We start from the raw sequence: 27,365 nt of genomic DNA, 5'->3' as shown, positions 1-27,365 counted from the left end.
TGAGCGCTTACTGTGTGCAGAGCACTGTACTAAGCGCTTGGGAAGTACAAGTTGGCACCATATAGAGACAGTCCCTACCCAACAGTGGGCTCACAGTCTAGAAAGGTGATCAGACTGTCCCACGGGGGGCTCACAGTCTTAATCCCCATTTTACAGATGAGGGAACTGAAGCCCAGAGAAGTTAAGTGATTTGTCCAAAGTCACACAGCTGACACTTGGCGGAGCTGGGTTTTGAACCCATGACCTCTGACTCCAAGGCCCGCGCTCTTTCCACTGAGCCACACTGCTTCTCTAAGTGCTGGGGAGGTTACAAGGTGATCAGGTTGTCCCATGGGGGGCTCACAGTCTTCACCCCCATTTTACAGATGAGGTCACTGGGGCACAGAGAAGTTAAGTGGCTTGCCCAAAGTCACACAGCTGACAAGTGGCGGAGCCGGGATTTGAACCCATGACCTCTGACTCCAAAGCCCAGGCTCCTTCCACTGAGCCACGCTGCTTCTCCATCATGAGTGGATCATGAGTGGATTCCTCCCATGTAGGGAGAGCATATGGTGAGAGCTAGCTAGCCACCCACCACGTGCGCGGGAAATGGGATCATCATCATCATCAATCGTATTTATTGAGCGCTTATTGTGTGCAGAGCACTGTACTAAGCACTTGGGAAGTACAAGTTGGTAACATATAGAGACAGTCCCTACCCAGCAGTGGGCTCACAGTCTAAATCCATCCCACATGGGATGGATTCTTCCCATGTGGGAAAGTAAGTGATTCGTCCCGAGTGGGAAGTGCATATAGGTGAGAGTTAGCTGCTTCACCCATGCGCGATTAACGTATGATTGTGTTCCTCCCCTTAGGGAAGCTCAAATATTGCTAATTGATTGCATTCCTCCCAAAAGGGAAGCTCAATCCATTGTGCCTAAGCAACTAAATAATTCAATTCGCCTCGCGGAATAAATTTTATATAAAACTCAGGCTTTCCGTTCCAGGCCTTTCTCTCTCTCTTGCCAATTACTGAACGAACCCGTCCCCCGACGACGGGTGACACGCCCCCCCACAACGTTTAGAACAGTGTTTGGCACATAGTAAGTGCTTAACAGAAGCACTTACACGAGAAGCAGCGTGTCTCAGTGGAAAAGAGCCTGGGCTTTGGAATCAGAGGTCATGGGTTCCCCCCCGTGAGACAACCTGATCACCTTGTAACCTCCCCAGCACTCTTAGAACAGTGCTTTGCACATAGTAAGTGCTTAATAAATGCCATCATTATTATTATTAACAAATACCAACATTATTATTATTATTATTATTATTGTTATTATTATTATTATTATTCTCAGGCCTGTGTTCTACTACACCATGCTGCTCCCCAGCGCCTGGCACTCAGTCACTGCTTAACAAATACCAATATCATTATTATCATCATTATTATTATTTTATTATTATTCTCAGGCCTGTGTTCTACTACGCCATGCTGCTCCCCAGCACCTGGCACTCAGTCAGTACTTAAAAAATACCAATATTATTATTATTATTTTTCTCATGCCTGTGTTCTATCTACCATGCCATGCTGCTCCCCAGGCCTGGCACCCAGTAAGTGCTTAACAAATACCAACATTATTATTATTATTATTATTATTATTAATTATTCTCAGGCCTGTGTTCTATCTACTATGCCATGCTGCTCCCCAGGCCTGACACTCAATAAGCGCTTAACAAATACTATTATTATTATTAATATTATTAATATTATTATTCTTCTCAGGCCTATTTTCCATCTACTATGCCATGCTGCTCCCCAGGCCTGGCACCCAGTAAGCGCTTAACAAATACCAATATTATTATTATTATTATTATTATTGTTATTATTATTATTATTATTATTATTATTCTCATGCCCGTGTTCAACTAGGCCGTGCCGCTTCCCGGCGCCAGGTACCCGGTCAGCGCTTAACAAATTCCACCATTATCATTCTTGTTGTTGTTGTTGTTATTGTTATGTTGGGTGGGGACGATGACGGTTCCGGGTGGCGGAGCCCGCGGCCGCACGTGGGCGGGACTACAAGTCCCAGGATGCCGCGGGGCCCCGGCCGCCCCGCGCAGGCGCGGAGGCCGTGGCCGGCCCCCGGGCCCCGCCCCCCGGGCGGCGTTCGGGCTCGCCATTGGTCGGCGCCGGGGGAGAGAGAAGGCTCCCAGAAGGCTCCGCGGCGCGGCGAGGGCGCCCCCTTCCCAACTGGGCAGGTGAAGCAGGCGGGGGAAGGGGGAGTGGTTGGGTTTGCTGCTGCTGCTGCTTCTTTTTGTGGGCGACGGCGGGATGGGCGGGGGTGGGGGCAGGAGGGGTCGGGGAAGTTGGGGGACCGAGGGCAGGAGAGGCAGGGGGCCCTACCCAACAGTGGGCTCACAGTCTAGAAGGGGGAGACAGAGAACAAAATCAAACGTACTAACAAAATAAAATAAATAGAATAGATAGATACAAGTAAAATAAATAAATAGAGTAATAAATATGTACAAACATATATGCATATATATATATAGGTGCTGTGGGGAAGGGAAGGAGTTAAGATGAGGGGGATGGAGAGGGGGACCAGGGGGAGAGGAAGGCAGGGGCTCAGTCTGGGAAGGCCTCCTGGAGGAGGTGAGCTCTCAGTAGGGCCTTGAAGGGTAAGATGAGAGGGATGGAGAGGGGGACCGGGGGGAGAGGAAGGAAGGGGCTCAGTCTGGGAGGGCCTCTTGGAGGAGGTGAGCTCTCAGTAGGGCCTTGAAGGGTAAGATGAGGGGGATGGAGAGAGGGACCGGGGGCAGAGGAAGGAAGGGGCTCAGTCTGGGAAGGCCTCTTGGAGGAGGTGAGCTCTCAGTAGGGCCTTGAAGGGTCGGGGGGTCAGGGATCCGGGAACAGGAGGGTCAAGGGGTCCGGGGGTAGGAGGGTTGCGGGGGTCAGAGGGGCAGGAGAGTCAGGGGGTCCGGAAGCAGGAGGGTTGGGGGGGTCAGAGGGGCAGGGCTCCGGGAGCAGGAGAGTCAGGGGGCCCAGGGGCAGAAGGAGCCGAAGGTCGGGGGGTCGGGGGGGCAGGAGGGTTGGGGGCGTCAGAGGGGCAGGGCTCCGGGGGCAGGAGAGTCAGGGGGGCCGGGGCAGAAGGGTTGGAGGGTCAGGGGGCCAGGGCCAGGAGGATCAGGGGGTCCGGAGGCAGGAGGGTTGGGAGGGTCAGAGGGGAAGGGGTCCGGGGGCAGGGGAGGCAGGGGGGCCAGGGCAGAAGGATCGGGGGGTCAGGGGTCCGGGAGCAGGAGAGTCAGGGGCTCCGGGGCAGAAGGGTCGGGGGGGGGGGTCAGGGGTCCGAGCTGGAGGGTTGTGGGGTCAGGGGTCCGGGGGCAGGAGAGTCAGGGGGTCCAGGGGCAGGAGGATCGGAGGGGCAGGAGGGTTGGCGGGGTCAGAGGGGCAGGGGTGAGTCAGGGGGGCCAGGGCTGAAGGGTCGGGGGTCGGGAGTCCAGAGGGTCGGGGGGATCAGAGGATCAGGGGTCCAGAGGCAGGAGGATTGGAGGGGCAGGGATCTGGGGGCAGAAGGGTCGGGGGGCGGGCAGGGGCAGGAGGATCAGAGGGTCTAGGGCAAGAAGATCGGAGGGTCCGGGGGCAGGAGAGTCGGGGGGCCAGGGGGGCCTGGGGGCAGGAGAGTCGGAGGGCCAGGGGGGTCTGGGGGCAGGCAGGAGTATCAGGGGGTCGAGGGCAGGAGGGTCTGGTGGAGTCAGAGGGTCCGGGGGTCCAGGGGCGGGACCAGGGGGACCGGGGCAGGAGGGCCTGGGGGGTCGGAGGGCCTGGGGGGTCAGAGGATCCAAGGGGACGGGACGATGGGGGTTGGGGGGGCGGTTAGGGCTGATTGGACAGACCCTGGGTTGAGGCTGGGGTGGTGTCTCTCAGGGTTATTTGGTCTTCAAGGCTTGTAATCCAGTTCTGAACTGGTTTAAAGATCACCTGCTCTCCAACAATAATAATAATGATAACAATGGTATTGGTTAAGCGTTTGTTATGTGCCAGGCACTGTGTTAAGTGCTGGGGTGGTTACAGGCAAATCAGGGTGGACACAGCCCCTGTCCCACAGGGGCGTTCATAGTCTTAATCCCCATAATATAGATGAGGGAACTGAGGCCCTGAGAAGTGAAGTGACTTGCCCAAGGTCACACAGCAGGCAAGTGGCGGAGCTGGTATTAGAACCCATGACCCTCAGGCCCGTGTTCTATCCACTATACTATGCTGCTTCTCATAATAATAATAATTATGGTATATATTAAGCGCTTACTATGTGCTTAGAACAGTGCTTTGCACATTATAAATGCTTAATAAATGTCATTATAGTAAATGTCATTATATGTGCCAGGCATCGTTCTAAGCACTGGGGTGGATACAAGCAAATCGGGTTGGACACAGTCCCCGTCCCACATGAGACTCATTGTCTCAAACCCCGTTTCACGAATGAGGTAACTGAGGCACACAGAAATGACTTGCCCGAGGTTACGCAGCAGACTCTAGCAAGAAGAGTTATTAAGCATGTACCATGTTCACTCCTGGAAGTTGACCGACCCTTAGTAGTATAGACTGTAAACTCAAGGGCAGGGATCGCTTCTACAATTATATTGTTCTCTCTGTGTGCTTAATACAGTGTTCTGCACACAACGCCTAATAAATACCATTAATTAATTATTCAGTACCCACTTGGGGTAATGTGTTGAACTAGTTGCCTGGCAAGGACAGAATAGTGAACTAATTCTGCCTCGTTTCTTTCTTTTTCTTTAAGCCCAGAGACTCGTAGTCCGATATGGAGAAGACGTTTACTCCGCTGGAATGCTTGCTTCCTTCTGGTACTGTACCCCCTTCCTTGTAGCTTGAAATTCCCCTCAAGTAGTATCCGTGGTCGAGAACTGACTCTCTCTTTGCCCTAACTTCTGATTTTGCTTGCCTAGGCATTAGTATTATTGTTTACCTGTAGAAAAGTTGGTCAACATCTTGCCAGCCAAACAAAGGGAATACTAAGTATTTTGGAAATACAATTTGTTTGGGTTAAACGACTCCATGGAGGCCTTGAATGGAGCAGCCATATTTTTACTTCTAACATGATTTTTGTGTCTCATTCACTGTAAGTAAACGGAGGTATTTTGACAAAGTGTCTGAGAAGATGCCTCTTGCTTTATAATGGCCCTGTGGTAATCAGGGAATCGATCAGTCGAAGCTGTGTTGCCAGCTTGACTTTCAGACCAATAAAGGCTGATTGGTAATTAGCCAATTTGGTTGAACTTGACTTACCTGGAAAATCTCAGCTGAGGCAGGACTTCCTGTGGCCTCTTGCTTATGAGCATATCATGAAGATTAATGTAATAATTTGTCAGAAGCTTTGTTTTCTGTACAAGTATAAGATATTACTGTGATTGTTAATAATAATGATGGCATTTATTAGGCGCTCTGTGCAGAGCACTGTTCTAAGTGCTGGGGAGGATACAAGGTGATCAGGTTGTCCCACAGGGGGCTCACAGTCTTAATCCCCATTTTACAGATGAGGTAACTGAGGCCCAGAGAAGTTAAGTGACTTGCCCAAAGTCACACAGCTGGCAATTTGCAGAGCCGGGATATGAACCCATGACCACTGACTCCAGAGCCCGGGCTCTTTCCTCTGAGCCATGCAGTTTCTCAATGCTTCTCATTGTTGTATGATATTGTGAACTATGGGAGACCACAAAAGACTTTTCTCCCCCCGCCCCCACCATATCTTTTCTCTAAAGTTTCAACTTCTCCTTGCCTTTCCTGTCTTTCACTTGCTCTCCTAGTGCTCTGTGCAGATCATCTCTTGTCTGATCACCTGTTTCTAAGTGTGTTTATAGAAACTCTTTATCTCTCTATTTACTCTGTGTGTGTGTCCCCTATTGTTTAACTCTTCATGTGTAGTATCTGTATTTGTATACATCCATGTATTTCCATGAATACCTCTTTTCCTTTGTACTTCTACCCCTGTATATGTGTGTGTGTGTGTGTGTGTTTGTGTGTGTGTGTGTATGATTGTGATCCAGCTATTACTGAACAGTAAGCTTGCGGCTAGACTATTGTGTTGCCCCCCCATATCGTCCCCGCTTGACCTCCCTGCCTCCCGCCTTTCTGTCCTCCCAATCCAAACCACCACAGTCTTCCCTGTATTCAAACTTCCAAAAATCCCACCTTCCCCGACGGACCCTGAACAACTCTGTGGCCACCTCCAGCACATTTTACTTATAAACAGCATTCATGTTGTGGATACAGATGTGTATTTAGTTGTAGACCTCATTATTATATCACATTATTCATTCTGGTCCCTCTATTTGTTAATATTTTTGTGTCTGTGTCTCCCTCCTTCCCCCCTCCATTAGTCAGCAGGGAATATATCTCTTGCTTCTGTTGTACTATGCATTGCGCCCATTGGCTGCTTGATAAATACAATTACTACTAATGACTGTTTCTTAGAAGTGAGCTGGAGCAAAAGATAAGAGGAACTTGGTCTCCTTTGCTCTTCCTGCTTCTAACAGTCTGGGTCAGGGCATGAGTAAAACTCATCGGCGTGGGCACGGAGAACGTCTTCTAGACTGTAAGCTCATTGTGGGCAGGGAACGTGTCTGTGTTATATTGAACTCTAAAGTACTTAGTACAGTGCTTTGCACACTGTAGATGCTCAGTAAATATGATCGACAGGCTAACCCCTAGGATCTTATTTTCAGAGACATCTGGGCCCTCAGTTGCCAGCTTTTTAAGCGCTTAGTAGAGTGCTCTGCATGCATTAAGCCTCCGTGTTTTTGCCTCCATTTGCTCTAGCAAAATCACATTGTTGTCAAAGGAGGTTGAGGCTACAAAAGAGAATAAAGAACAGTTCTGTTCAAAGATGCTTTAGAGGGTGTTTATTGTCACTTTGTATGTCAAGGTGAGGTACCGACAAGGCAAAATGGATGGTGATCATTTCGCGAGGCAGCTGTCTCAGATGCAGTAGAATACACCTCGGAAATGACCCGGACACCATGAGAGTTTGGCATCATCACTCGCTGCTCAGGACTCTTTCTATGGAACTAATTTTCCCCCTCAGACAAGAGAATCTTAAACTGTGTCTGCCCTGGAACAGATCCCCAAAGAATTTTAAAATTGACTTTTGTAGCAGGTACAAAATATCTGTGGAGCATTGCGGTGAAGCTCGATGTACGTAAAATGTTAACTGTAACAATCATTTATTATACTCGCACAGTTACATATGGGGACAAAAGATGAACGCACGATGGATGTAGAAGTTAATCGAACCCTAAGACCTGAGATCTTAAAATTTATTTTTGAAGCATATGGCCTCCTAAAGAACAAGTAGGAAAAAACCTAAGGCCATTCTTCTGTCAGCCCTCATTTTCCACTTGAGAGGGGAATGATAGTCAGGGCCATTAAAAAACAAGTAATCATGGTAGGATTGCTAGCATGGAGGTGAGGTGTTCTGTAAAGTCTCTTTTTCTGTTCAGAAATTGGTTAGGAACGTCTATGGATTGAGTTAAAGAAGAACATATAAGGGGAGAAAGGTGCTAAAAAGTTTAATCCATGAAAAGTCATTCATGTTGCCACATCTCTCTGAGAGTAACGGCATTTATTAAGCGCTTACTATGTGCAAAGCACTGTTCTAAGCTCTGGGGAGGTTACAAGGTGATCAGGTTGTCCCACAGTCTTAATCCCTATTTTACAGATGAGGTAACTGGGGCACAGAGAAGTGAAGTGACTTGCCCCAAATCACACAGCTGACAATTGGCGGAGCTGGGATTTGAACCCATGACCTCTGACTCCAAAGCCCGTGCTCTTTCCACTGAGCCATGCTGCTTCTCTGATTCATAGCTCCCGTCGACACCAGATCTAGGCCATTGACCTCATTCTAATGGATGCTACAGGCGTCTTCCAACAAACTCTTATCCCCTACACCTCCAGCTCTAACCATTTTCTAACCTGCCTCCTCGCCTGCACCAAGAGCTCTCTCCGCCTGTCTCAAACCACTGGGCCTCGGTTGGACTTCTCATACCCAAAGGTACAGGCCTCCGACTCTGCCTTCTCCACTACGTTTGACCCCATCACTGCACAGCTGAGATCCTGGCAGAAATGGGGAATCCTTTCAGATTTGCTTTCCTGTGGAACCAGGCCCTTTGATCTCTGCTATCGGTGCCTTATTGACTCACCTGTCCACACCCCCACTCACTGTTCCAGACCTTTCCCTCCCTCCTGGAGCCTCCCTCTCTCTGTTCTTTGTGGAATTTTCTTGATAAGATAAAGGCTTTCAGGCCAAACCTTTGCCTAAAGCCATCTTTCCCTCATATCCTGCCTGCTTTTTACTGTCTTCAACCTCTCCCTTTCTTAGGAATTCCCTTCAAGCAAACTGAAGTCCTTCCCTTCCTGAAGTATTGTCCTTATCACCCCACCTCCCTCCCCCTGATTCCTCCAGCTAATGTACCATCTTCCTGTTCCTCTTTACCCTCCTCAAGCTTCTCCCCTCTTCTATTCTACACTTTAGCAGCAGTGCTTAGTGCATAGAGCTCAGGCCGGGAGCCAGAAGGACCAGAAGGACCACCACTTGTCTTTTGGGTGACCTTGAGCAAGACATTTAACATTTCTGTGCCTCAGTTGCCTCATCTGTAAAATGGGGATTAAGACTGTGAACCCCAGGTGGGAGAAGGACTGTGTCCATCCTGATTACCTTGTATCTACCCCAGCACTTAGAGCTGTGCCTAGCACCTAGTAAGCGCATAACAAATGCCATAAAAACCAACTTTGCTGCCCACGTCATCATCATCATCAATCGTATTTATTGAGCGTTTACTGGGTGCAGAGCACTGTACTAAGCGCTTGGGAAGTACAAGTTGGCAACATATAGAGACAGTCCCTACCCAACAGTGGGCTCACAGTCACATCATCTTAAAACTCTACAGAGAAGCATTGGGTCTAGTGCTTAGTATGGTGCCTGGCACATAGTAAGCATGTAATGCATAGCACAGTTATTATTCTAACACCTGTAATAGTCACCTTCGAATGCAGTTAAACAGGTGTTGTCTCCAGGGTTTGCTTCCTCTCACGGATCGTCGGTGTAAAGAAAAGCCCAAGTAACCCTTAACCTAGGTCCCTCTTGTCCCAACCACCTACGGCAGCGACTTTCTATTTCCTACTTTCCTGAGATAGTCCCAAAATAGTAATGATAATGGTGATTGTGGCATTTGTTAAGCGCCTACTATTTAAATGTGGGGGTAGATTCAGTACAATCAGGTTAGGCAGAATCCCTGTCCCATATGGGGCTCAAAGTTTTGTTCTCTGTCTCCCCCTTCTAGACTCTGAGCCCACTGTTGGGTAGAGACTGTCTCTATGTGTTGCTGACTTGTACTTCCCAAGCGCTTAGTCCAGTGCTCTGCACACAGTAAGTGCTCAATAAATACGATTGATTGATTGAGGGGGGAGGGAGAACAGGCATTTCGTCCCCTTTTTGACAGATGAGGAAACGGAGGCCCAGAGAAACTGACTAGCCCAAGGCTATACAGCAGGAAAGTGGTGGAGCTGGGATTAGAACCCAAGTGCCCTGAAAGATATCCAGGAGACAGTTAGTTCATTCATTCAATCATATTTATTGTGCACTTACTGTGTGCAGAGCAGTGTACTAAGTGCTTGGGAGAGTCCGATGGAATAATAAGGGTATCTGTTGACATCTCCCCAGCTCATTCTCCTCCCTGAGACTTGTCAATGCCCTGTTTTGTCTACTGGCATTTTGTTCCCCCCTTTCCCGAACTACACTTTTGCCGGTTTGTATCATATCTGCTTGTTTTTCTTGCCTCCGGTAGAGTTTAAATCCCTTAGTATTAAGGCACTTTGTCCGGGTACGTTTGCATTGCATTTTATATTTGCAATTATAGTGCCTGTTGTTCCTGCCTCCTGAAGGACAAAAAACTGAGGATCGTTTTAGCTTTTCTGTATTTCTCATGCCCGGTGTAATCTATCTAGAAAAATACAGTTGAGACAAATGTATTTTTTGTGAAAACATATACACTAAAAGATTTGTGTATTGTAACTGTGATGGAACTGTATCAAGGTTGATCTTCAAGTAACAAAGGCATGAGAAATGTTTCTGTTAGGAGATTATAAGGTTTTTACTCCAATTTATATGTCTTTAGGTACTCTGTTTTGGAAGTCAGTGTGAATAGATAATTTCAAAGAAAACTGTGTAAGTTTTCTAGAAGAGTAACAGTATTGAGACTAGATTGTGCAATACGTAGCTAGATTTCCTTGCCTCCGGTAGAGTTTAAATCCCTTAGTATTAAGGCACTTTGTCCAAGTGCGTTTGCATTGCATTTTATATTTGCAATTATAGCGCCTGTTGTTCCTGCCTCCTGAAGGACAAAAAAAACTGAGGATCGTTTTAGCTTTTCTGTATTTCTCATGCCCGGTGTAATCTATCTAGAAAAATACAGTTGAGACAAATGTATATTTTGTGAAAACATATACACTCAAAGATTTGTATTTTGTAACTGTGATGGAACTGTATCAAGGTTGATCTTCAAGTAACAAAGGCATGAGAAATGTTTCTGTTAGGAGATTATAAGGTTTTTACTCCAATTTATATGTCTTTAGGTACTCTGTTTCCAAAACAGAGTACCTAAAGACATATAAATTGGAGTAAAAACCTTATAATCTCCTATAATCTTCCAAAGTCAGCGTGAATAGATAATTTCAAAGAAAATTGTGTAAGTTTTCTAGAAGAGTAACAAACAGTATTGAGACTAGATTGTGCAATATATAGCTAGATTTATCACCAGTTACTGGGAGGGGATCAAAAACCTCTTTAATTATTTCCACCGTTCTTATCTTTAGGTATCTATAAATAACGTAATCGAGACAAGCGTGAAAAGAAATAGCCCGAATCCAGGTAGCAAAGGGAATAGTTAGGATGGACATATAACATCTTGCCTAACTGCTCTCTCTTTTACCCATATTTACATTTGCTGAAGAAATAAGCTGATTTAAATAGCCTCCTCAGAGAACAAAACAGGAACTGAATAAATGCAGGGATTTTGGGATGCCGGCAAAGTCGCCAGATTGCAAGTTAATCGTGTCACCGAGCTCTTGTAAACAAGAGCACTGGAGACCTGATGAAAATTCAGGTAGAGGCTTAGAAAAATCGGCGTTATTTTTATGAGTTTAAAACATTTATTTTTGTAGCCTGACATGGCGTCTTCTCTTTCCCTCCCAGAACACATGTTCTAATGACTGCCTCAAAAAGTGAGGTATGCTCATAGTGGCATAATGGAGGCGTGAATGCCTGGAACGTATTGATTTCTGGGTCCCTTGGACTGGCCTCGTAACATCGACAATTGTGTTTCAGTACAAAGATATGTACTGGTTTTGAGGGCAGAAGTAGAACTTAGCACTTGAGCCTGTTGTGGGCAGGGGTTGTCTCTTTCTGTTGCTGAATTGTACGTGCCGAGCGCTTAGTACAGTGATATGCACACAACAAGCCCTCAATAAATACGATTGAATGAATGAAATGACGCACCCATCCCATCAGCCTCAGAAAACTGATTTTTATCCTGTAGTTTAGCAACGCAGTGTTTATTCATTCAATCATGTATTGATTACCATTATTATTAATTGATTATTAATAAATGATAAATATACATTATTACAGTTTAAGTACTTCCAGACTGTGAGCCCGTCGTTGGGTAGGGACCATCTCTATATGTTGCCGACTTGTACTTCCCAAGTTCTTAGTACAGTGCTCTGCACACAGTAAGCGCTCAATAAATATGATTGAATGAATGAATGAGTGCATCCGACATTAGCAGCAGTAATTGATCAGTCGATGGGTATTTATTGAGTGCTTATTATCTGTAGAACACTGTTCTAAGCCCCTGGGAGAGTAGACTACAACAGAATTAGCAGAGACGGTCCCAGTAATAAAGTGTGAAGGAAAAACAAAAGCAATTCATTCAATTCTCACCAAAGAGCATCAGCTAAATTTTCAGGCACTTTCAATTTTTGTTGCCTGTTTCCCACACCCTCAGATATCAAGCAAAATGGGATAAAGAGACCCCCAACTGTACCTTCTTGTTCCTGGGCCAGACTCCGGGCCTACAAGGATACGTGGGTCTATCAATCAATCAACAGCATTTATTGAGCGTTTACTGGATGCAGAGCGCTGTTGTAAGCGCTTGGGAAAGTACCCGGGGTTGGTAGACTGTGAATAACCCAGGGATACCCAGATAACTCTAGACTGTAAACTTGTAGTGGGCAGGGAAGTGTCTGTTTACTGTTGCATTGTACTCTCCCCGGCACTTAATGCAGTGCTTTACCCACAGAAGGAGCTCAATAAATATAATCGAATGAATGATTGAACTCTTCTGGCCCCACTTCCTTCTTAAGAACCCTTCCGTGGCAGGAAGCGGCGGATGCCTGTGTCCCGGTTTTGACCCGGGCTGTTACTCTGGGCTTCTCCCCTGGTCCGCCGCTCTTCATCTTCATCGCAGTGGGGTCCAGTTGCTCCCCAGTTTTCAGATATCTTGAAGAAATCAGCCTTCTGAAATAGCGTTAGAATCCCCGTCCTTTTGTTTGACAGTCAACTATGTACGTGGCTTCCATCTTGATCTCGGATTATCGTTCCCCACAGAGAAGGAAGGCTTAGTGAAGACGCAATTAACTCGATCAAGGCTAATCTGGATTCCCAGGTATTCTATTGAGGGCTTGTAAACATTTCTACTGGGGTTATTGGAGAAACCGATGTATTATATTGGGGTAATTTCTGGTCTGATAAGGGGATCCCCTTTACCAGAGCAGCAGTTGGGTTAAATTTAGCTCAGATGCTTTTCTCACATCATCACCATCATCGTCCAGACCCTGGTTTTCCTCAGAAGCCAGCTCCCTACCCTCATGGAATCCATTGGGCTTCTCAATCAGGTGTTCCATTTCAGAAGGCAAGAGATCTAGAGTATGAACCTACTAGAGGTGAAGGCACTGAGCCAAGCCAGTGCTAACAACTTTAAAAATCATTAGCATTGCTTCCATTCCACCCGATCAGGAGTCACGCAGAAGAGCCAAACAGAATTACATCAGGCCGTGCGTGGCACCCCATGTTGATGTCCCCCTCTCCATCCCCCTCTCCCCTCCATCCCCCCGATCTTACCTCCTTCCCTTCCCCACAGCACCTGAATATATGTATATATGTTTGTACATATTTATTACTCTATTTACTTATTTATTTATCTTGTACATATCTATTCTATTTATTTTATTTTGTTAATATGTTTGGTTTTGTTCTCTGTCTCCCCCTTCTAGACTGTGAGCCCGCTGTTGGGTAGGGACTGTCTATGTGTTGCCGACTTGTACTTCCCAAGCACTTAGTGCAGTGCTCTGCACACAGTAAGCGCTCAATAAATACGATTGATTGATTGATTGTCACGAAGCAGCGTGGCCTAGTGGTTCTACTCCTGGCTCTATCTCTTTTCTGCTGTGTGACCTTGGACAATTCACTTTACCTTTCTGGGCCTCGGTCACCTCATCTGTAAAATGGGGATTAAGACCGTGAGCACCCTGTGGGACAGGGAGTGTGTCCAACTTGGTTAGCTTGTATCTACTCTAGCACTTACTACAGCGTTTGGCACATAGTAAGTGTTTAACAAAAACAATTAAAAAAAACAAAGCAAAAACCGTTGGGTTTAGAGAAAGTGCTCACCACATGTCCTAGGCCAAAACTCACAGGAGAGTGATCAGGGCCAGGAAAAGATGGAGAGAAGGAAGAGCAACTACAAAACCCTGTAAGAAAAGCCTGAAAGATTGGTTCTGCCCAGGACAGTCCATTACACTGAGAAATGGAATAAACTTGCTGCGCTGCCTACCCTTGGCTTCCTTACACCACCTCCAACAGGACCTCGGTAAAACCTTTGGAATACTCAATGCTCTTATCAAAGATTGATTACACAAACCAACAGTGGTCCAAATAAGGGCAAACTCCTTTATAATAATAGTAATAATAATTGGAATTTGTTAAGCTCTTACCATGTGTGAAGCACTGTTCTAAGCGCTGGGGGGATACAAGGTCGTCAGGTTGTCCCATGTGGGGCTCACAGCCTTTACAGATGAGGGAACTGAGGCTCAGAGAAGTTGTGACTTGCCCAAGGTCGCACAGCAGACAGGTGGCGGAGCCGGGATTAGAACCCATGACCTCTGACTCCCAAGCCCAGGCTCTTTCCACTGAGCCATGCTGCTTCTCTGTATCAATTTTCATAAATTTTGATCCTTAACACTTTTCAAATTACCTTCTCGTACATTGCTTAAGAATGTGTTTTATCCTTTCCTACAACCTGTCTTGGTTTAAATCTGCTTCCTGGTACTTCTCCATTTCCCTTCATTTCATTTGCATGAGTTGGTAACCACTGGAGCAGCAACCAGGTTAGAAACTTTCATCTTCGTGCCAGGGAAGTCACCTGCATCTTGTATTTCTCTGAAATGCTCTGGATCATTTCACAGGGCACGCTAGTTCTGAAAAACTCTTCCCCTGGTTGCGATGTCTTTCCGGGGATAATACGCTTTCTGACCTTGGTGTTTAGGCAACTATTGTGGACCGCCACAGGACATAAATCCAAGTTAAGGAACTTAGGCACCACTGAGGTAACCAGGTGGGGTTTTCAGTGTTTCTAGTGAATCATGAGGGAGAAAGACAGAATCAATCAATCAATCAATCAATTGTATTTATGGAGCGCTCACTGTGTGCAGAGCACTGTACTAAGCACTTGGGAAGTACAAGTTGGCAACATATAGAGACAGTCCCTACCCAACAGTGGGCTCACAGTCTAAAAGGGGGAGACAGAGAACAAAACCAAACATACTAAGCAACACCAGGTCCTGCCGGGAGGAAGTGTGGCTGCATATTTGACTATGGCTATGAGGGTACCATGAGGGGAAGCAGCGTGGCTCAGTGGAAAGAACATGGGCTTTGAAGTCAGAGTTCATGGGTTCTAATCTCAGCTCTGCCAATTGTCAGCTGTGTGACTTTGGGCAAGTCACTTATCTGTGCCTCAGTTACCTCATCTGTAAAATGGGGAGGAAGATTGTGAGCCCCCCGTGGGACAACCTGATCACCTTGTAACCTCCCCAGTGCTTAGAACGGTGCTTGGCACATAGTAAGTGCTTAATAAATGCCATCATTATTATTATTACCATAAAAAGGGTTTGTGGGCTCACTTCTGCATTATGGCAAATGTTTCTTGGGGAGGCAGAGTAAACCCCATCAGTCACCCTAGCTGGTGGTCTGATGGGAGAAGCACTGATTTAGGAGTCAGAAGACGTGGGTCTTAGTCGTGGTTCTGTCTTGAGCTGGCTGACGTGGGGGAGAATGATTTCCTGTGCACCTCACTTTGGGCTGCACTCCAGGCCACTGTGGGAATGTGACTCATTGGGATGAGAAAGTGTGAAGGCTGCACATTCCACTTAGAACATAATTAGTTCCTCTGTGCAGGTGCTTGGGACCGGGGCTTAGCCATCGTTTTGATAGAGTACTCCATCCTCCCATCGTTCTCCTTCTCACCTCCATCCCCTCCTCATCCTTCCTCACACGGACTTCTTTTAAAGACATGTTTAAACGACATGTCGTTTCATTGCAAGATTTGGATAGAGCACTGTGGAAGAGTAAGGTAACATTCTGATGTAATACAATCCATTCATTCATTCATTCAATCGTATTTATTGAGCGCTTACTGTGTGCAGAGCACTGTACTAAGCACTTGGGAAGTCCAAGTCGGCAACATCTAGAGAAGGTCCCTACCCAACAGCGGGCTCACAGTCTAGAAGGGGGAGACAGAGAACAAAACAAAACATATTAACAAAATAAATAGAATATGTACAAGTAAAATAGAGTAATACATACGTACAAACATATATACAGGTGCTGTGGAGAAGGGAAGGAGGTAAGGCGGGGGGATGGAGAGGGGAATGGGGGGGTCATTCATTCAATCGTATTTATTGAGCGCTTACTGTGTGCAGAGCACTGTACTAAGCGCTTGGGAAGTCCAAGTCGGCAACATCTAGAGAAGGTCCCTACCCAACAGCGGGCTCACAGTCTAGAAGGGGGAGACAGACAACAAAACAAAACATATCAACCAAATAAAATAAATAGAATAAATATGTACAAGTAAAATAAATAAATGAGTAGTAAATATGTACTGGCTTCCACTGGCTATGACAACTTCCACGTCCAAGGAAGTCCTCCTTCAAAACTCACTGGCCAACTCGGATTCTTCCAACCAAGACGGCGCTCCGAATGAGCCCATCCCGCTCCTCTGTCCCTGCCGCTCATATTCCCGGGTTAAGGTGGCATGGGAGGCAAGCAAGCAGCGTGGCTCAGTGGAAAGAGCCCAGGCTTTGGAGTCGGAGGTCATGGGTTCGAATCCTGGCTCCGCCACTTGCCAGCTGCGTGACCTTGGGCCAGTCGCTTCACCTCTCTGGGCCTCAGTGACCTCATCTGGAAAATGGGGATGAAGACTGTGAGCCTTCCAATTGCAATTTCCAATTATTATTATTATTATTATTATTATAAAGGAGCTCGCCCTTATTTGGACCACTGTTGGTTTGTGTGCACCACAAGTTGGTGTAAGTAGATTTGGTGCAGGAAGAAGTGATTTTGTGTATCAGCTTTGGTCAAGGCTTGATACTGTGTCCCAGTTTCTGCCTGAGACATAGTGTACTGTGTCATAAAGTCCTTTGCATTTCTTTTCACTTTTGAAACAACTGTATTTTCCTCTATATCTCCCAAATTATAGGAGACTGCCCGTACTTAACCTTACTGGATTTGGAAGGGAGCATTTCTTCTTTGCAATTCATGTCGCTAGATGATTTCTCATCTGCCAGTGGAGGTGTTTTGAGTTCTTTAATAAGTCAAATAATTGTCAAATCAGGTTACTCATTTTGGCAAAAGTCAGAGGCTATCCTTAACTGCTGAGCTGAAGAAAATTCCTTTTTTTAAAAGAACTCATCTCAAAGTTTTCCAGTACTGAGGAAATGAAACAAGATAGATCCTTTTTGGAAAAAAATATACATCTAAAAGCCTTATAAGATGCTGATATCTGAGACTATTTGATAGACAGCAGGGGTATTCTACGTAATTTGGATTCACTCTACCAGATTGACTTTATATTCATTAGATAATTTTTTGTGTGTGTTTGGTTACACACAGAGTCTGATTTTCCTAAGGCCCTTGGTAAGTAGGCACTTGGGAAAGAGCATTAACTTTTTAAAACCACTAAGGGATTGTGTAGTGCCTTGCTGCTTATGAAACTGGGAGTTTTCAACCTATTTTAGAAAATATCTCTGAAGTTTCAAAGTTTCACTTTACTTCTTCCTTCTCCTAATACCCTTCCCTTTTACCCTGACCACATACCCCTCCAAATTTATATACTTTTCTTGCCTCTTTGCCTCTAATAAATGTGTTTTTTGAGGACCTACAGAGTGCAGAGCACAGCACCAAGTGCTTGGGAGAGTACAGTGCAACAGAGTTGGTAAACCTGTTCTCTGCTCACGACGAGCTTAGTCTATAAACACACAAATGGAGAGAGCCACAATTATGAGTGCAGGAAGTAAAAGTTAACAACAAACTCAGACACTTATATGCCTGAAATTGGATCCCTACAATTTTTTCCATCATCTACCATAATAACTATTCTATACCTCCTACAGTGCTGAGTTTGATTGAAATACCTCATTCATTCATTCAATCGCATTTGAGTGCTTACTGTGTGCAGAGCACTGTACTAAGCGTTTGGAAAGTACAATTAATCAAATAGAGACAATCCCCAAGGTGAGTGATGGCCTTGTTTGTCTCCTGAGACTGGAAGCATTAATATTCTCCAAATGCATGCCTTCCTCCCAGAGATTCACATCTAGCCACTGAAAGAATTGGATTTACTGGTCCTTATTAATGTTAACGCTCCTTTGATAGGAAAATCAGAAAAGTTAAACACCTTGTGGGCAGGGAATGTGTCTGTTTATTGTTCTGTTATACTCTCCCGAGTGCTAGTTCAGTACTCTGCAAACAGTAAGCACTCAATAAATATAAAGGAAAATCAGAAAAGTTAAACACCTTGTGGGCAGGGAATGTGTCTGTTTATTGTTCCATTGTACTCTCCCAAGTGCTAGTTCAGTACTCTGCAAACAGTAAGCATTCAATAAATATAAATGAATGAATGAAAAAGTTTCCACCCTATCCAAGTAAAATGGGAAATATCCTGTTTAATAAATTCCTTTTACTACTACTACTAATAATAGCAACTGTGGTACTTCAATCATATTTATTGAGCACTTACTGTGTGCAGAACACTGTACTAAGCACTTGGAAGGTACAGTAATAAAGAGAGACGATCCCTGCCCACCACAGGCTTACAGTCTAGAGGGGTGTGAAGTGCTTACTACGTTCTAAGTGCTGGGATAGATACAAGTTAATCAGGTTGGACACAGTCCCTGTCCCAAATGGGACTCACACTCTTAATCTCCACTTTCCAGATGAGGTAACTGAGGCTCAGAGAAGTGAAGTGACTTGCCCAAGGTCACAGAGCAGACAAGTGGCAGAGCCGGGATTAAAACCCCTGACCTCTGACTCCCAAGCCCGTGCTCTATCCAGTAAGCCAGGCTGCTTCTCTCCGCTGCTTCTAAAATAATTTTCAGTGCTGACAGTCACTCAGTCTGCATTTGTAATATTTCCTATTTATTTTGCAATATTTCCTATTTCTAATCTTTCAAACCATCTTTTTTAAAAATCAATCAGTGGTATTTGAGTGCTTACTGTGTGCAGAGATGATTGAACTAAAGCATTTGGGAGAGTACATTGCAAGAGTTGGTAGACACATACCCTGGCTACTAGGAGTTTATAGTCTAGAGGGGCAGACAGACATTAAACTTTGGGCAAGTCACTTCACTTCTCTGGGCCTCAGTTACCTCCTCTGTAAAATGGGGATTAAGACGGTGAGCCCCACGTGGGACAACCTGGTCACCTTGTAAATTCTCCAGCGCTTAGAACAGTGCTTTGCACATAGTAAGCACTTAATAAATGCCATCATTATTATTAAAACACATTATTATGGATAAGTGGTGCGGAGCTGAGGGTGAGGTGAATGTCAAATGCTTTAAGGGTACAGATCCTAGTGAGAGGGAGAATGAAGTGTGTAGGAGGAAATCAATAATAATAGTAATAATAATGATGGCGTTTGCTAAGCGCTTATTAGGTGCAAAGCACTGTTCTAAGCGCTGGGAGGCTGCAAGGTGATCAGGTTGCTCCACGGGGGGGGCTCACAGTCTTCATCCCCATTTTACAGATGAGGGAACTGAGGCTCAGAGAAGTTAAATGACTTGCCCAAGGTCACACAGCAGACATGTGGCAAAGCTGGGATTTGAACCCATGACCTCTGACTCCAAAGCCCAGGCTCTTTCCACTGAGCCATGCTGCTTCAATGAGTTCACAAGGTAAGATAGGCAAGCTAATTGAGTGCTTTGAAGCCAATGGTATGGAGTTTCTGTTTGTTGCAGAAGGGGCTGGCAACATTTGAGGTCCTCAGGGATTGGGGAGATGTGGACTGAATTTTTTTAGAAAAAAATTTTTTTTAAAAAAAATCTGGTCTACTAGGTTAAGTAAGGATGGGAGGGGGAAGCGGGAGAAGAGGCAGGAAGGTCAGAGAAGAGGCTGATGCGGTAATCAAGGCAGAATATGATTAGTGCTTATCAGGGTAGTAGCAGTTTGGATGGAGAGGAAGGGGCAGATTTCAGTGATGTTGTGAAAGTAGAACTGATAGAATCTTGTAAGCAAGAGGCAGATCCTTGAGCATGAGAATGAGACCTTTATTTCACCCTTCCTCTCCTTCCTGCCATCTTGTTCTGAGCTAACTGCCCCCATAGGTAGATTTGGGACCATGAAGAAGTGAAGGAATCACCAGTTCACATCACTGTGTCCAAAACCGAGTTCTATTCCAAACCTTTGCAAATAATGCATTTATACTTGGCCATGCAAGGAAGCATTAACCCGTGGATCCAGGGTTTAAAGACAATCAGGCCAACTAAAGCCTTGGTTTGGTCTCCTCATCAACTGTCTATGGGCTAAGCTTTGAAACATAAACCTGGTTTTGATTTCCTCTTCCAAAAAAATTTCCATGCAGAAGATAAACTCTGCGATAGCCACAGTTAAAACAGGCTTGTGCCAATAAGGTTTATTGGGCATTATTTGTGTGTGTGTGTGTGTGTGTGTGTGTGATGTGCATGTTTTAAACAATATTTAAGGGCTTACTATGTGCTGGGCACTGTACTAAGCACTGGGGTAGATAGAAGTTAGTCAAGTTGGCCATAGCCCAAGGCCCATATGGGGCTCATCGTAGTAATCCCCGTTTTACAGATGAGGTATCTGAGTCGCAGAGAAATTCATTCAATCAATCATTTATTGAGTGCTTACTGTGTGCAGAGCACTGTACTAAGCGCTTGGGAAGTACAAGTTGGCAACATATAATTGCCAGTATAATTTTAAGTGACTTGCCCAAGGTCACTCAGCAGACAAGGGGCATAGCAGGATTAGAACCCAGGTCCTTCTGACTCCCAACCCCATGCTCTATTCACCAGACTTTGATATTTCTCACACCACAAATCTCCAAGGACGGGAGTCCATTGCTTTGGCTGTCATCTCATTTCCCTCCAGCCCTCGGGCACTAATGGGCAAGACATTGTGGCTAGGGGCGGCCATTCAACCCACTTTATAACAGTCTTCCCCTGGCCAACACTCTACTTTTTCATCTCCAATATTTTGATATTTTATTGTTGTGGTTGTAATGATACAATTGTGTGCTTGGGGAGGGGTACCAGTGGGGTAGAATTCAATACATCTGAAAGTAGCTGGTAAAAATTATCTGAAGGAGCTGCATGTTTACGATCCAGTAAGAGGCCGTGATAAGGCAGTGCTTAAATAATGGCATTTTATCTTGCAGAATTCTCTTTAGCAGTGAAGTTAGCTGTGCATACATTGACTTTATGGATATATGATGTGTACTGGGTATCTCTGATAAAGACCTCATCCTTCAACATCCTAGATTAAAAAAGCAAACCACAATCCCTTGGCTACTTGAAATGGTTGGCTTTTTATAGTATTTATTGTTCTACTTATATTCATTATGTCATAATAAGAGCTAGAGTTTGTCAACTACAAAAATCTTTAGCCTTAACCCAACACAACCACAGAAAATCCTCATATTAAACAGAATTTATTCTGTCTGGGTATATATTTCAGGCTTAACTACATCTGAATTTGGATGTTGTAATTTTTCTTCTTTGATTTTTATTTTTACATTCATGTCTTTTCATTTCACTTTTAATTAGGTTGATTATATTTGGTGGCGAATGTTTGGGTTATCTTCACTGATAATAGCCTAATTAGTTCTCTTGCCTTAAATACTGTAATATCTTATTTTTGTAAACATCTTTTCCGCATATTTGACAAAATTCATTTCTTATGCATTTAACGGCATTAGGTCTTTAGAATCCCTTCCTGTAACTTTCCAAGTTAATATTTTCATAGCGATGTGATTAAAAACGTTTGGTCTTCTAAGAAAGTATTCAAAAAATAGATGGCAGAAGTCTGATCATTCCCAACATCAGAAATATGAGATTTTCTTGCTGGTGACAGATTGGCAAATGGAATGAAATATTAGCATAGAAATAGTAATGTCTGAAATGCTAAGATTTTATGGGTGAAGCAGTTTATTTCACCGAATGAAAATTATCTGTTTCTTGATACGTGAACAACAGATGTGTTTATTGATTTAAGTGGAAAATGAGGTGGATTTGCATATTAAATTACCTATTCTCCAAAAGTCCTTTTAATTTGTGGGGGCTTTTTGGGTTTTTTTGCACTTGTATCTGTGACCTTTGGGCATTTGGTAGAGTTATTAATAGTTAGAGGCCAACTGGCGCTCAAACATGGATTTTACTCTGAGAATACTGCTTGTTTGCCTCACACCTTTATGTATATTTTAAAACTTAACAGCTCATACTACAGGCTCAAATACTACATTATAAGTATTGTTTTCCTGTTTTCAACTGAAAGTGTTAAATTGCCAAAAATAAGTAACTTTAGTCTCTTTGGAATTCTTGATTTGAGTTTGCACTTAGAGGAAAGGGTGAATATTTGTTATATTTTGTTGTTTATTAAAATCAGGCTTCAAATGGCAAAGACGAACTGTAGGATGTGTGATTTGACAAGAACCGTTAACAAGGTTAGGGATTATGGCAGAAGACAGGATGTTCTGGATGTTCTCTATGAATTGGTAATGACTCGATGGCACTTGATGATGATGATAATAACAAGATTTGGGAACCTTTAACTGAAGATCGATACACCAACTTGATTTCTGAAATATGACATTAAAACTATAGGGCAAGGCAGGGTGACCTCTTCGAAAGACAGCATTTAAATTATCTCTTATACCACAAAAATGAAGGTGGTTATATCTCTTTAAAAACGATAATACTGTAATGCACCAAAATGCCTAAAGTGTGCTCAGATGTCTTCCGATTTGTTAGAAGTTAAAAGTTTTGAAAGTTTAGGAATCGTGTCATTTTAGCAGTCAAAAGTATTCCCCGTTAAAAGTTTTCAAGGGCTGTCAGCCATGCGTCACACAAACTTGGATGTGACAGGAAATTGAAAATCTGAAACTTGGGCTATACAGCGGGAGGAAATTGCTATTTGCTCCATCTTCCATGAAGTTGAATTGCGTTGGTTAAGAAAGCTGACCTAGGCAAAAGAGCAGGGCAAAGACCCAAAATGAATAAAGCGGCAGTGGCCAATGTCTGGGTTGTGTGGCGAGGAGGGGAAAGGAAGTACAGAAATCGAAATAGTCTACTAAATTATATATGCGCCAAGAACTGCCGGTGAAGAAGTTTGGGAAATCATTTTCCTCCGCTCTGGCCTCGATCAAGAGATGACACCGAAAAACGAACTGGGCTGAGTTGAGGATGATATAAGAAAGTGGTCTACAGAGAATAGACTTACTATGATTGTGTATATTTTAGGACTGCCCGTAAAATAGCTTTTTCCATTACTGGCAAGAGAAGAGCTATCATTTCCACCCGGTGAGTAAGAGCAATACTTATGAGATAAAATCTGACATAACACTTTTGCCCTTCACTTGCTTTTTGAAGTGTAAACGGCTTATGTTTAGGCAATCTTCTTGTTGTGAAATTGAATCATTTTTATGGCATGTAGAGGCTGGGGCTGCTGATGCAGCTATTAGCAGACACCAATGGAGAAGAAATAGTCAGTTGAGGCCTAGAGCGCTTGAAGGAGATGGAATGTCCTGTGGAATATACGGTGGTGTTTTCTGTTGGCTTCAGAAACCCACTCCTCGATTTGCCAACTTTTCCCATGACTGGAGCCGTTAGATGAAACCACACCTCGATAGATCCTTAAATGTGCGCTGGGGAGCGGGTTGTTGATGAATGTCTTAAAGGGATGAAAAGTTAGGGTGGTCTGACTGCAGGCCGTCGTGATGTGCTTATGTACTTTTTTCACCTATCACTACAGTTTCTCCTCTAAGTGTGGTGGTTTGGGATGGAGTTGGCATTCCTCTGCTTCCAGGAAGAGCGGTTTGGGGCTTAGCAGTGGCTCACCTCAACTGTGGGTCAAGGTTGCTTCCGCTCACAGCTTCCGAGAATTTTCCCCGATCAAAACTGCCAGGGTGTGATGTTTCAAGGTCCGCAGACTTCCACAATCCTAAACGTTTAGTCCAACAAGAGTACTTAAGATTGTTCAAACAACTGGCCCCCAGCAGGCTATGATTGAAGTTATCCTCCCTGTCCCCTGCCTCCCAAAAGACAGTATGGCCTAATGGAAAGGGACCAGGCCTGAGAGTCAGAGGACCTGAGTTCTAATCCCGCCTCGGCCAGTTGCTTGCGGTGTGACTTTGGGCTAGTCAACTTCTCTGTGCCGCATTTCTCCTGTTCTTCTTACATAGACTGTGAGCCCCATGTGGGACAGGGACGGTGTCTAATCTAATTACCCTGTATCGACCTCAGTGCTCAGAACAGTGTTTGACACATAGTAAGGGCTTAACGAACACCATAAAAACAACAACAAAAAAACTCACCAACAAAATCTGAGAATCCTGGCCAGACTGCCTCACCTGTGACCCGGCTCTGATCACACTCTTCGTGAACACCATCCTACTTAGACGGACGGTAGACTAGTCAGGGCAGTTGGAAGTGCTGATGTGAAGTGCCTTGGTAGCCCCTGACTCTGGCCATCTTTTGCTGGTTCTTTGGCCACGGCATGACTGACCAGGTGAGTGATGGTAGGGGGAAGAAAGATGAGAGGGTTGCAAGTGTAATGGGTGAAGTGGAGAAACTCTTGCGCATTTTATTTCACCTAACAAGATGGACATGGTCAAATCACGTTCACCAAACTCAGGCCGAAAGATGCGGCTATGCATCTTAACTAATTCTGACCTTCTCTCGGATCTTTTTTTTCCCCAACTTTTAATTAGGCAGATCTTATGAATGTTACATAGAAAGCCAGCTTGTTGAAAATTGCAAAATGTATTACAATTTATAATGTGCAAAAGAAATTTCCCATCAGAGCAAAGGGTTGAAATCTGTTTCCTAAACACAGTGGCATTGAAATTGAAATATATTCAGTACTGGATTTAAATACAAAAAAAAGAATGTTTAGCTTTTAATGTATGTCTCTAGAGGATTCATTTGGCAACCCTATATTGTATGCTCTCGTTTAATTAGGGATTTAAACTTACTGAATTTATGTCTGATCAGAAATTGACTTGAAATATACAGTGCGGGAACTTGGAAAGCGAGGAGAATGATTTCATATTTGAAAGGATGTTCCACAAAATTGGGAATCTAACTGCCACTTGGGTCTCCTCTCAGCAGTAAGCTGCTTAGTCTGAAACAGGGCTGAAATTTTGCATTATTTTTCCATTGCCCCCTCTACTTTTTTTTTTTAATCTTTTACCTTTTATGAATCTGTCAAGATTCTGTTGGCCGAGAACCAGACAGGATCCTTTAGACAGACCTAAGTAAAAAAATGAAGGGGAGTGATGTGTCGAATATGATTTTGCGCTTCTGTTCCTGGCAATCAACTGAACTGCACATCACGCTGACATCGGGGTTTTTATATAATTTATGCCTACAGCTCCTGAAACTGCTTCCTCCGAGCTATCCACTCTCATCTCTGTTTCCCATCTCTTCCCCCCTACTGCTTCATATCCACTGCAGAAACCCTTTTCCCACTGGGCTGGTTGAATGGCAGCCAGACAACTCTTAATCCTCTACCTTCAGCATTGTTTGCTCTGTGCAGGGTAGCCAGTGCAATATAAGACACATTCACTGCCCCCAACGAGTTTACGGTCTAGAGGGGAAGACTGACATTAAAATACTTGCCCAAGGTCACTAAGCAGATAATTGGCGGGGCTGGGATTAGAACCCAGGTCCTTCTGATTCCCAGGCCTGAGCTCTATCAACTAGGCATATGTGTAATGCAGAGCCCATATCTTAATGTAATGCTGTCATATGAAGGATTTTTGAGCTTGTCTTCCAGAACCCTGAGCATTTCTCTGACCTCCCTCTTTTACTCAAATCTATCAATCAATGGAATTTACTGAGCACTTACTGTGTGCAGAGCACTGAGAAGCAGCGTGATTTAGTGAGCCTGGGAGTCAAAGGTACCTGGCTTCTAATCCCGGCTCCACCACGTGTCTGCCATGTGACCTTGGACAAGTCACTTCACTGCACTGTCTGTTACCTCATCTGTAAAAAAAAAAAAATAATAAAAAAAATAAATAAAGGGATAAGAGTGTGAGCCCCAAGTGGGACAGGAACTGTGTCCAACCTGATTAACTTAAAAATTATAATAATAGTACTGATGGTATTTGTTAAGCACTTACTATGTGCCAAGCACTGTTCTAAGCGCTGGGGAGTATACAAGGTGATCAGGTTGTCCCACGTGGGGCTCACAGTCTTAATCCCCATTTTACAGATGAGGGAACTGAGGCACAGAGAAGTTAAGTGACTTGCCCAAGGTCACACAGCTGACAATTGGCGGAGCCGGGATTTGAACCCATGACCTCTGACTCCCAAGCCCATACTCTTTCCATTGAACCACATGGCTTCTCTTTACCATAAGTACCATAATTATTATTATTACTGTACTAAATGCTTGGGAGAGTACAGTACAAGATAGTTGGTAGATTCAATCCCTTCCCTCAAGGATCAAAAATATTATCTATTATCTAGAGAAGCAGTGTGGCTCAGTGGAAAGAGTCCGGGCTTTGGAGTCAGAGGTCATGGGTTCAAATTCCGGCTTCACAAATTGTCAGCTGTGTGACTTTGGGCAAGTCACTTAACTTCTCTAAGCCTCAGTTCCCTCATCTGTAAAATGGGGATTAAGACTGTGAGCCCCACATGGGACAACCTGATCACCTTGTATTCCCCCCAGCACTTAGAACAGTGATTTGCACATAGTAAGAGCTTAACAAATACTATTATTATTATTATCTATTGGACTTTGTATCCAGTGGTCTATACTTTTTCTTCTATGTGTATTCTTTGCCCATCACCTCAGAGCTTGTGCTGCAGTTGGTTGGCAGAACAGCAATTTTTTTTTTTTACCTGACCTGAATGGGTATTTGTAAATCAGATCTTCGCAAGAGGGAAATGCTAGACTTAATTTTTCTCAGTTTTCATCTGCATGTTGATCCGATAAAATGAGCCAGATTAATTCCAGCCTCTTCTTTTGCACTTGAGGTATAATTAGTGTTGTGCACATTCTTTCAGATTTCTCCTAGTGAATTCTTCATGTATTCCCTAAAGAACTGAGTTAGAAAAGCCTAAAACTTTTGTTTGTCCAATTGGTTCATTTCCACCGGAAGTCACCATGATTCTTTAACTCCAGTAATTAAATTTCTTAGAGGAGTTCGAAAATAGACAAAATCCAGTGTTGTTTATGTTTAATGTAACACTATACTGTAAACTCCTTGTGGACAGGGAGTGTGTCTATCAACTCTGTTGTACTGCTCTCTCTCCAATGCCTAGCACAATGCTTGACACACAATAAGAGCGCAATAAATACCATTGATATATTGAATCCAAATGTTTCTTAAAAAGACAGTTTAATGGGGGAATGCAAAAGAGTAATCCCCAGTTTTTTGTAGCATTGAATTAAAAAATGGTATTTGGTATTGTGTAAATACCCCAGTTTGATTTCAAATATTAATCACTAAAGCACTAGTTAACTTTGAGTTGGTAGACCTGAACCTTGCCCTCAAGGAGCTTGCTCCCTTTTTCCGTAGCAGGATTT

At 44.2% G+C, this 27,365-nt stretch overlaps 1 protein-coding gene across 3 annotated transcripts in view; it reads left to right on the top strand.

Moving 5' to 3' along the window:
* Positions 1-27,365, top strand: part of TPK1 (thiamin pyrophosphokinase 1) — a 348,586-nt gene that overhangs the window by 33,879 nt on the left and 287,342 nt on the right. For 2 of the 3 annotated variants that reach the window (XM_038760340.1, XM_038760338.1), the window contains exons 1-2: positions 2,172-2,235; positions 4,776-4,839. In XM_038760340.1, coding sequence (XP_038616268.1) covers positions 4,797-4,839 — 43 coding nt within the window. In that variant the 5' untranslated portion in view covers positions 2,172-2,235; positions 4,776-4,796. Of the gene's footprint in view, positions 1-2,171; positions 2,236-4,775; positions 4,840-27,365 lie in introns of those variants that run through there. The other variant, XM_038760339.1, reaches the window with a different exon arrangement.

The sequence above is a fragment of the Tachyglossus aculeatus genome, chromosome 18 (genome assembly GCF_015852505.1).
Source record: "Tachyglossus aculeatus isolate mTacAcu1 chromosome 18, mTacAcu1.pri, whole genome shotgun sequence".
NCBI lineage: Eukaryota > Metazoa > Chordata > Mammalia > Monotremata > Tachyglossidae > Tachyglossus > Tachyglossus aculeatus.
Note: the sequence above shows the minus strand (reverse complement) of the source record. Positions and strands in the feature narration are given on the sequence as shown.